General features: G+C 41.2%; 1 protein-coding gene across 1 annotated transcript in view; it reads right to left on the bottom strand.

Moving 5' to 3' along the window:
- The window catches only part of LOC145396997 (uncharacterized), a 26014-nt gene extending 22745 nt beyond the window's left edge, over positions 1 to 3269 (bottom strand). Inside the window, exon 1 of the mRNA XM_080270221.1 lies at positions 3084 to 3269. Coding sequence (XP_080126347.1) covers positions 3084 to 3269 — 186 coding nt within the window. The remainder of the gene's footprint in view (positions 1 to 3083) is intronic.
- Positions 3270 to 11532: the final 8263 nt, after the last annotated feature.

The raw sequence follows: 11532 nt of genomic DNA, 5'->3' as shown, positions 1-11532 counted from the left end.
GAGCAAACTCTAATTGGCTGCCTTCTCCTCAGAATACCGTCTTAGAAATGACAGCAAAATACCACTGTCTTTGGTCTTTTTAAGTAAAGAAAATGTGGCATTATTTTTTTACAACTAACCAAGACAACAGTACACGTGTATGAGCCTGTGCAAATATTTCTTAGATCATCCACACGTACGGGACATTTTCACCTTTTCCTCGATTTCTTTAGTCTTTTATATAATGGCACATGGACATTTGTTTTCATCCTCCCCCTCCCTCTCTCAAAACAAATATTTTTGAAGATGTTTATATTCCTTGCATGTCGGTTTCCTTTTCTATTTATGCGATTTTGTGAGTTTTCCTGTATATCTAGCATTATTTTCCACGGTAGCCAAGTAGCACCACAAGTGACTTTTGCTATGATAGCGAATTTTGCCTTCAGACTCTTCCATCACATTTCTGGGTGGAGGGGTTTATAGACGCGTTTTGTCGTTCTCTTCCTGCGCCTTTACAGTAAATATTTCTTAGTTAGATGCACACAAGAGATTATTCTTTTTACTGCTTAGGCTTGAGACTATGCAGGTCCATCTTCATCAATTTGTGGAACGGTGCTGTTTGTCTGCTGCTAGCTGGTTGTTATAGAATCACCAGTACACCATCAGTGGGTTTAGGGTCATCACCTCCAGGTTATGGTCGATAAAAACCATTCTGCTTGAGGTGATCATCTGTGTCAATGAAGCTGATCTTTTTTGTCCAAAACTACCTCCATCAGTCTTCTCTGGATACATTTGTATTGACATATCGCTATACTGTGGCCCCATAATAACCTTGTTGTTTTAGTAATAATATTCTTTGTTGTTTTCGAAAACCGCCAGTGGGACTTTCTACTTCAGGTACTTGGTCACTTTCAGTCTAATGAGTTTCTTCCCAGCTCTAAAGCCTTCCCCAAGACGTTGGCCACATAATTTATACATTCCCGTTTCACAACCAAATGGTCATTTCAGTTTGGTGTACTTCCATTAAACATACCTATTGCAGTTTTTTGGGCAGCTGCGTCTCCATCTCTAATAAATAATTTCTGCCATAGCTTTCTTTTTTTTTTTTTTTTTTTTCCACAAAGCAGTTTCCCTAAATTATAATAACAGCTGCTGATTCCATTTTTCCCGAGGATTTGTGAAATTTTGGGAGGTATTTACTGGTAGCTTATTACACTTTGTATCTGCACGGAGTCTGGTCTGTTAGTCTGTTTTCCCAGTACTTGCACTGATGCAGTACATCAGGAGAGCAAGTCCATCGAACATAAGTCCATTGTGGGTCTTTACATCTACTCCAACGCCGATATGTGATGAATGTCCTCACGATTCATGTTACAAGAAGCTCATATCAATGATTTGTATACCAGTTTCGTCTGGATGAATATTCAGCCTTTTCTTATTTACAAGTCAGAACTGGTTCTGTGCTACTGTCACCTGGCTATTCTTTTTCGTTGAACTTTTTCTTGGTCACATGTTAATTTTTCTTTTACGGCGAAAGTATATGATTAAATTCATCACTGTGAGTTCAAATGATTATGGTAAGTTTACAATTCCAGGATATTTCAGGTCAAAATCAAGAACAATTTATACCTCTGCTAATGATCTTTATTCACGGGACAAAGGCTTCCGTCAGCTTGTGCTTGTACAGCCATGGATTATTTGGATTTCCTTTAATTTAATAACTTTTCTTCCGTATGAATAATACTTGCAAATAAACCTCAACTTAGCAATTATGTACTACATTAATAGCCTACAGGCTTTGAGTCTTGAGTGCAGGAGGGGACACACAGGTGCAACTGCTGGACCAGGCAGGTGCACAGAGGAAAGGAGGAACTGAGGATGGGTTGCCCAATCACTCTGTAGCAACTGGAGAGGTGCGCAGTCATATGAATATGAAATATGTAGTCACATTATCAGTCGGAGCCACTGACATCGTTTCCATGGGATAGGGGGCAACGTGACATCTTCATAATTATCCTCGTTCTCCCACGGATCTGAAAAAAAAAAAATAATAATAAAAAAAGCTTGCGCTTGTGGTGGCTGTTGTTAAAATTATTCAATGTTTATCAAGAAATTCTATGAGGACGAAGACAAAGTTCTAGATTTTATAGAGATCATGGGCTGTTAGAAAGAGCTGCTGATTGTCCTGATCATACTGTAGCTTTTACATCACCCCACATGTTGACCCTTTGCCATAGTGGAGGGGAGGAGGGGGCTTAGGGGTTGGCAGCTGGGCCATGATACTCTCTCTGTTTGGTTTTGTTTCCATGCCCCCAGACTGATGAGTTTTGGAAGAAACTGTTCTCTTGATTCCTTTAGCTCTCCTTCCTTTTTTGCCACTATAATATCTTTGGCATGAAGTGTGTGGATATTTCCACTGTTGTCAAAATTTCCTGCTGTGGGAAAAACGTGTCATGGCTGGGATGGGGCTGATGTTCGAGACTACCTGTGGAGGCTATGGTGGGTTCGACACTGGAGGATGTTTGGACCAAAGAGACTGTGATAAACGTTGCTTTATTGCAGCCCCAAAGGCATAATCATCTCCAGGGAATAGCCCCTTGGTTTCGAGGAGGGTGGGGGGTCCTTTCCTGAGATAGGACTCCTGGTGAACAGATCAACGCCTTTCACCACAAATCGGAGGGGATGATAGCATTTTTGTATGTTCTTGTCCCAACAGCCGGTCTGGCTGATACCTGTGCCTTTGTAATTGTTCTAATACCAAAGAGTAGGGCATAGACATGTGGGAGTCAGCCATCAATGGTGTCGATGGTTGAGAGCACTATCCCATGAACAGTTCCTGACATTATTTTTACAAATTCCACATCAGTTCCTTGTGTAGCTCTATAATAGTAGTTTTGAATCCCCATCTGCTGGCCCACTGATAACCTGACGCAGATGACAACTTCCTCGGTTATGATGTTCCCAGATCTTCACTTGGCTCCTCCCTGTTGGCCACGTTGGAGCTCTGGCTGCCTGTAAACCATTGTTCGGTTGCTGTCCTTTGGCGTGGCTGGAGCCCTACTCAGTCCTCAGTAGTGTTTTATGTTATCTGGTGTACTGCTGACCAGTATCTGTGTCAGCGAAATATTTTCCATATACATTGTGCTCTTGTTCGGACATGTGCTGCAACTCCTAAGGCTGTCCTTCAGGCTGATGACAGTTATCTGGTCGAGGTTAACAATGCAACCCAGAATGAAAGCCTTCAGGCCATTTCCAAGGCTGATAGTCTTGCTGTGTCTTGTCACCCTCATGCTTCTCAGAATCAGGTGCCTTGCTAATGAAATCTGTGTCACGTGTGAAGGTGTCCATGAGGATCCCAGGTGTTCCGCCCCTCCGTCCTGTGTTCAGTAGTGAGTCTCATCCTGTTTTTCTATGGTTTGTGATAGGTGCGATTTTGAGAAGGACGACTCTCCCTTCGCTCCTGGGAGAATATTCCATTTACAGAGGCTAATACGAGGGTCCTGTCAATGTCCCCATGCCAGGTGATTACTTATGCAGGAATACTGGTAAAGCTGAGTCCTCCAATTGTTCCTGCTACAAGGACATCAGAGTCGTCCCCAGTGGTGGTGTCCAACATTGCGTCCACTTCCTCGGTTGCTGAACGTGTTGCTCCCCTGTCTTCTGTTTCTAGTTCAACTTCTGCTATGTCCTGCCCTGTCATTGTTGTTGCTTGATCTGCTTGCGGTAGTTTACATAAGTCATCACAGTCATCTAACAAAAAGTCTTCTCCAGAGACTGAATCAACTTCTGTCCATCATATGGCACCAGGAAGTGACAAGTTACTGGGTGCAATTGCCAAATCTAGTAATCCATACAGATCAAATATTCCTTTACCTGCTGCCCAAACTGGTTCTTATGTTGCACCACAACGTGGAAGAAGGTTCTCAGAGTCATTCACTGAAGAGGATCCCCCGAGTAACTCTCTGCCAGGGCAGCCAGCCAGAGGGAGCATAACACTGCTTCTGAAGGTTTCTCTGCCATGTATGAGATGGTGATCACTGGTGTGGGGGTCATCACACCTTCTACCATTACCCCTAACAGTGGTCCAGTATGATCCGATAAACAGAACTGTACTATTAACCCGCCCAATCCCGACGTTTTCTGAGCTTTGGTCCGCCCCAGTCCCGGCTTTTTTGGACCATTTTTTTTTTTTGCTCAAACATTCGCTTTTGGTCAGAAACTAAGGAAAATCACGAAGAAAGGTGTCCCTTGGGTCCAGAAATGGCTTACCTGGAGCACGTAAGTTTGACAGGTACTGCCATGCTCTATGAGTAGTCTTTTCGCCGTACGTTTTCTATGGTGGCACGGGTACTCTGAACTGATGCAGTATACGTTTATTATCATGTATTCATATGTTGGAAATATGTATACCACAAGTATATTGGGTTTTATACAGAAAAAAATGAGAAATAAGGTATGTACCATTGTGTGACCCTAGCGAAATCGGTCGATTATGTCACCGATGGTAGCAAACATCGTTATTTCATCAGCTATTGTATTTTTTCATGTTCCATATTACTTCCACAATTACATCATACCTTTTTCAACTTTACATAATTGTTTGTACATATTTTGAGGCATTATGACAACAATTAGCATAAAAGTAGCTCTTATTTACCAAGTGAGATCATGGAAGTAGAAAAGTTACTACATGACAGTATTGTGATACCAACTCTAACGTACGGAAGTGAAGCTTGGACATTGTTCGAAGGACACAAGTCAAGAGTGAGAGCAGTGGAAATGAGTTATTTAAGAGGAGCCTGTGGAGTCACGTGGAGAGACAGGCTGACGAATGAGGACATAAAGGAGCGTTGTGGTGTGGATGTGGATGTGATAGGAAGCGTTGTGAGGAACACACTGAGGTGGTTTGGACATGTGGAGAGGATGGAGGGTGAAAGATTGACGAAGAGAGTGTATGTGAGTGAGGTGGAGGGTGGAAGAGGGAGGGGGAGACCGAAGATGAGATGGAGGGATGGGGTGGAGAGGTATATGAGAGAGGGGGGTGTGAGTTGGGAGCAGGGCAGTGAAATGGCAGGGGACAGGGTGACTTGGAGGCGATTTGTTTGTGGCCACCCCAAACGGGATTGAGGCGTCTGGCAATAGATAGATAGATAGATAGATCATTTTATGTCATGTTTTTTCAACTCAGATTCTATTTTTTCACCTTTTAGATTACTTATAATATATAACCCACTTACATGTTATACAATTAGTTTTATAGATGTACTTGCTGTACGAAAAGAATTAGCATAAGAATAGCGCTTATTTACCAAGTGACAACTTGGTCTTTCATGCTTTTTTCAACTCAGATTTTATTTTTTCACCTTTTTGATTACTTATAACATAACATATTACCCATTTACGTGTTAGACAATTGCTTTTACAGAAATACATGCTTTATGAAAAGAATTAGCATAGAAGTAGCGCTAATTTACGTAGGTAAATCATGTCATTATTTTTTCACCTCTGAATTTATTTTCTCCCCCTTTATAGTACTTCTCACATTACATTCTGGCCTTTTCCATGTTAGACATTTGCGTTCACAGTAGTACACGATTTACAGTAAGCCTTATCCTAATATATATATATCTATATATATATATATATATATATATATATATATATATATATATATATATATATATATATATATATATATATATATATATATATATAGAGAGAGAGAGAGAGAGAGAGAGAGAGAGAGAGTGAGGTGGGATGGTGGTACACTGGGAGACAGCTTATCCCATAATTGGTGGCTAAATTTAGAGCCCTTGGGGAATTTCCCACTCCTCTTACACCGTGAACAAAATTCTTCCTAGCGCTTATTTACCTACTGACTATGTTCTGTGACTTTCAACTTAGACTATTTTTCAACTTACATACTAACTTTACAGTGACTATACAATTGCTTTTATAGATGTACATGCTTTACGAAAAGAATGAGCATAGCAATAGCGTAACCAGGTGAGTTCAGGTCACCTTTTATAATACTTCCATTATAACTTATTACCCCTTTACATGTTATACAATTGCTTTTATAGATGTACATGCTTTACGAAAAGAATGAGCATAGCAATAGCGTAACCACGTGAATTCAGGTCACTCGAAATCTAATTATTCACCTTTTATAATACTTCCAATATAACATATTACCCCTCTACATGTTATATATATATATATATATATATATATATATATATATATATATATATATATATATATATATATATATAGAGAGAGAGAGAGAGAGAGAGAGAGAGAGAGAGAGAGAGCGAGGTGGGATGGTGGTCAACTGGGAGACAGCTTATCCCATAATTGGTGGCTAAATTAGGAGCCACTGGGGAATTTTCCACTCATCTTACACCGTGAACAGAATTCTTCCTAGCGCTTATTTACTTACTGAATGTATGTCGTATGACTTTCAACTTAGACTATTTTTCAACTTACATACTAACTTTACAGTAACTATACAATTGCTTTTATAGATATACATGCTTTACGAAAAGAATGAGCATAGCAATAGCATTACAACGTGACTTCAGGTACCGTCATTATTTTTTCAACTCAAAATCTAATTATTCACCTTTTATAATACTTCGAATATAACATATTACCCCTTTACATGTTAGACAAGTGCTTTCACCTTCTGCTAACTCACACTACGCCTAACATGAACACCACGTTGATGTGTTGCCTCCCCCACACCACTCTCGCTTTCATGAATCTGTCTGAGCTCTCCCACCCCAACACTTTCACTTTCTGCTGCCCTAACCATCCCCACACCACTACTTCCTACCACAGAACACATAAAAGGAACATACCTGTGGAACAGTCGCGATGTGCCGTCTGTCCCAGTCCCACGTGGCGATATCTTTTCCTTCCCCAGCCAGGAAAATACACCACCATGTACGGCTTCCTCGTCCTCGTCCTCATCTGATGGTAGGTGTTGCTGCCTAGATGCAGCACGTGGTGCAGGCTGGCCGTCCCCTGCCCTCCTATATGTAATATATTTAACTTTCCTTGGGGAAGGGACCTCCTCATCACTGCTGCTGGTTACCTCCTCAGGCTGCACATAATCGACATCGAGGGTGTCATCATCCATTGGGGAATCACTATCCCCTGTAAAGGTATCCAGGGTGACTTGTATCTCCTCCTCTGACAGCCTACAACGCACCATATCTGACCTGGGTGACTGCTGGGAGGTAAGTGGAGGATCAAGGGGTCTGGTGAGGTTAATCTGGGTCTAGGGGATTATCCGCCTGGCGGGGAGTAGGTGAGGCTTGCGTAGGCGGGCGAAACAGAAATCAGGCGCGAGTTTTGAAAAATGTGAAAATTATGCAACTTGCAATGTTGCCGCGTTAATTCACGTCGCCGGGACATGAGTGCACATCATGTGCGGACGTTAATTCACGTCGCCGGGACGGCGCGGGTTAAACAACTTGTATGGCCTCCATCCAATGATCCTCCTCCAAGTGGATCAAGTATCCCCCCCACTAAAGCATTTGGGTAACCAACCAATGCCTTGTCTTGTAAATGCTGCTCTGCAGTGGAACTGTAGTGGTGTCAGAACTAATGAGGAGGAACATATCCTGCTTCTGTCTGATTTCTTCCCCTCTGTGTTTACCTTCAAGATAATTATATGGTCGGAGACAGGCCTCTTCCTGCTCCAAGAGGATATACAATTTTCCACATTCCACATCTCGTGAATTGTAATTCTCGAGGATGCTGTGCAATTCTGTGCCATACAGATATTCCACTCATGTCTTTTTCTCTTCAGTCCCGTGTTCAGGCAGTGACTACTCGGTTGCACCTGGAGAGGTGCAACACATTCTATGCCTGTCTCACACGTTGATCTTGCCAACCTTATTCATCAACTTCCTAGGCTTTTTTTTTTTTTTTCTTCCCAGCCACGATAGCGAAGTTGGTATTGTTTTCAGTTTGTCTATCTGTGTATCTGTCTGTGTGTATGTGTCTGCGTGTTCTTTAGCATGAAAACTTTGCAACCACTCCAGATATTATCACAAAGTTTTACAGGTGTGTAGTAGGGATGAAATCTCCTACGATTATTGTTTTCTGTTCGTCTGTCTGTCTGTGTGTCTGTTAGCACGATAACTTCACAACCGCTCAAGTTATCATCACGAAATTATACAGGTGTGTAGTAGGGATGAAAATCTCCTACGAGTTCGAAATTGGTGTAATTAGGTCAAAGTCTCTGTGTCTGTTACCAGGATAACTTCGCAACCACTCCAGATATCATCACTAAATTTTACAGGTGTGTATAGTCGGTTTTTTTCCAGCTGACGTAAATGTCGGCAATCGTCGTCAACCACCTGAGCTGGGAAGGAAATACATAATCTCTTTATATCCCTACAAATCCTTCCAAGCACAAGCACATTCCAAGCATTTTCACTCTCTCATGATGATTATGAATAAGTGTAGGAGCAATCTAGACAAAAAAAAAAAAAAAAATGTTTATCAAGCTTAAATGCAAAGAAAAACGATTTAAAAAATTAGGTGCATAAACATCTCCGCGACGAGACTTGCTTTTTCTGTCATCCAGAGGCGCTTACTGTATCATCTTTCATGACTGAGATGACTATGGATTTCGTTTCATATTAACAGAGGTAAATACAATGAACTAACGTGAATAAATATCAGCATTTCTAGTGTCTGATTTTATGACTGAGGTGACGATGGATTTTGAATCAATGGTAAATACATTGAGCTAACGTGAAGAAGTTTATTCCTATCTGCATTATACAATGAAAATAAGAATTTAAAAAATACTTCAAAATATGTTAATCAGGGAAAAAATACAAACAAAAGGAAAACTGACCGCCAAAGTTACCGCCTGTGCAATATTTTGAAATATATCGTATCCCACTATTGGCGTGAAACGAGCGACACCTAACTCCCTGCCTCCCACCTTTCCACTTCCTCTTCCAACCTCCACTCCTACCATTCTCTCCCAAAACCCCTCCCTCCCCTCACAACCGTAAGAGTGTACCGTATATGTTTCATTAGTAACTGTTGTTTTATGATTGCTTTAAAAGCCCCCAGCTAATTTTTAATATGCCAGTATTATAATATGTGGCAACTCCGTGCCCAGTAGATCGTGAAAATTTTAACCGTTGCCCGTTGGTTCACTCAGTATCCACCACGATGTGACGGGGGATGCATTTATTAGTCATACTTCAACTTTTTTTTTTTTTTTGTTACTGTTTGTTGTTCAGTGATTCTCCAGGCATGCTTGTAGCATTAGCTGCACTCACCGAGGAAACAATGCTGTGAGCTGGAGTGGAATGTCAGGATATGTTATCCTTTTGAAATATTAAATGAGATCAAGAATCCGCGCATATTTACCGTACTATTTTGACTAGGTGACAGTGACAGCACATATGTGAAAATTATGTGTTTACGCAAAATAATACCGAAATCAGCAAGGATCATATAGAATTGAGTACGGTGTAGAGAGGTGTTGATGGCAGCACTGTCCGAAGGCGAGTGGTGATTTTTATGATAGCTAACTCTGGCGGGCATGTCAATTGCCTACATTTATGTCAAATGAAAAAAAAAAAAAAACGACTATAGTAGGGATGAAAATCTCCTACGAGTTCGAAATTGGTAAAACTAGGTCAAGGTCAAGGTCATTTTGAGCCGCGCTAAATATGTATCTGCTCACGGCTGGTGTGATTCCCCCCTTGGGGTGGCCTCTAGTTGTTCTTTCTGGTGACCTAAGTGGGCATCATGCTGTATGGGGTGATTGGGTAACTCGCTTCGTGATCTGGCATCTTTGAGGATTTGGACCTTGTTTCTTCCAACTACAGTCAATCCGACCAATTTTTATGTACAAACTGGTACTCTTGTTATTGATCTTACATTGGTCTCCCCTCATTATCAGCTGGACACTATGTATAAGACTGCCTCACTTGCACTGAAGTTATCATTACTCTATTGTTGTTAAAGTGTGCAGCTCTGTGGCGATGGAGTGGCTCCCTCACTCAGAACCAAGAGAAACATTCCAGCATCAGAGGCAAAAGCATGGCTAGTGATTTTTTTTTCTTTTTACAGCAGATGAACTGAGGAACGATAACTAATTACATAAAAAAGCAGTCTATACACCAGATTGCAGGTGTCCGTCATTCATCAGTAATCTGTAACAGTTGGACTTGAACTGCTGTACTGTATATTGAAGTCTGGAGGATAACTACTCATAGGAAGTGAGTTCCAGAGAAACAGTTTAGGGAGTAAAGGAGTTCTGTTAGGTAGAAATTCTGCAATATGGCGGTGTGACAGTCGCCATGAGCACCATCAGATGCTCGTGTAGCACGGGGAAAGGTGTGGAGAGGTGGTACAACAGATGCAACTGTTTTTTTTTTTTTTTTATGCGAGTAAGAAGGAACCAAAGTCTAGGAGCCTGCAACAATTCCTTCCAAGAAAAAACAGAAATAATACAAATGTGATCCAAATTCAAGATCCATTCATTTCGAGATACCTGGACACATTGCGTTTGAAAGACTGGAGATCATAGGAAGTAGGAAATACAGACAGAGGGAGACAGTTCCAGAGTTGACCTGTTGCATAAATGAAGGACTGGGAGTAACGGTTAACTCTTGCATTAGAGAGCTGGACGAAAAGGAATGAGAATTTTTTGCTAGATAGGTGCTATGCATCCGTCATAGAGGTGGAGGGATGCAAGCAGACAGCTCAGAGGAGCAGTGACCATGGACGTAGCGATAGAAAAGAGATAAAGAGGCGAAAAAGAGATGTAGAGGCAAGAAGACAGAGGTTGAAGGGAGCCAGTAAGAGGAGGAGAGTTAATGAGATGAAAAGCCTTTGACTCCACCCTATTGAGAAGAGCTGTATGTGGGGAGCCTCCCCACACATGAGAGTTGTACTCAACACAGGGGCGAATGAAACCCGTGTATAAAGTCAACCACTGTGCAGGGGTAAAGAAGGTACAGAGTCGGCTTAGCACACCTAATCTCTTGGAAGCTGACTTTACAAGAGATGTAATATGTTCTTTCCAAGATAAGAGCTTATGCCATAAACATTTCTGCAAAATAATGCAAGGGAGGTAACATTCTGTCTTACTTGTAGGGAAAGTAGTTCATTTGTAATTGTAGGGTTATTCATTATTCCATTAGTGCAACCTCTCCACATCCTCCCCACAAGGGTGAGAATATTCAGGATGAAGTTACACATGACACTTGTAAATTATAGCTAACTGCTCGCCACGAAATAAGTTACGGATTCTGTACAATAATCCAAGTTTCTTTAAATCAGTTTTAGCAAGTGGTCTAACGTGAGAGGTCAAACTGCTGGTATTGTTATGCGAAACTTCGAGAATTTCAATACATTTAGAGACAGGAATGTTGGCTGCATTGAAAGTAATGCAGGAATCAGTCAGTATCTGTCTTTTCGTATACTAGATATATGTTTCTTTTTTTTTTCCTGGCATTAAATGAGACAGTGTTATTTGTCTCCATTCAATGATCTTAGATAAACTTT

The sequence above is a fragment of the Coenobita brevimanus genome, chromosome 40, assembly GCF_032717465.1.
Source record: "Coenobita brevimanus isolate Jiangsu-jjx chromosome 40, ASM3271746v2, whole genome shotgun sequence".
NCBI lineage: Eukaryota > Metazoa > Arthropoda > Malacostraca > Decapoda > Coenobitidae > Coenobita > Coenobita brevimanus.
Note: the sequence above shows the minus strand (reverse complement) of the source record. Positions and strands in the feature narration are given on the sequence as shown.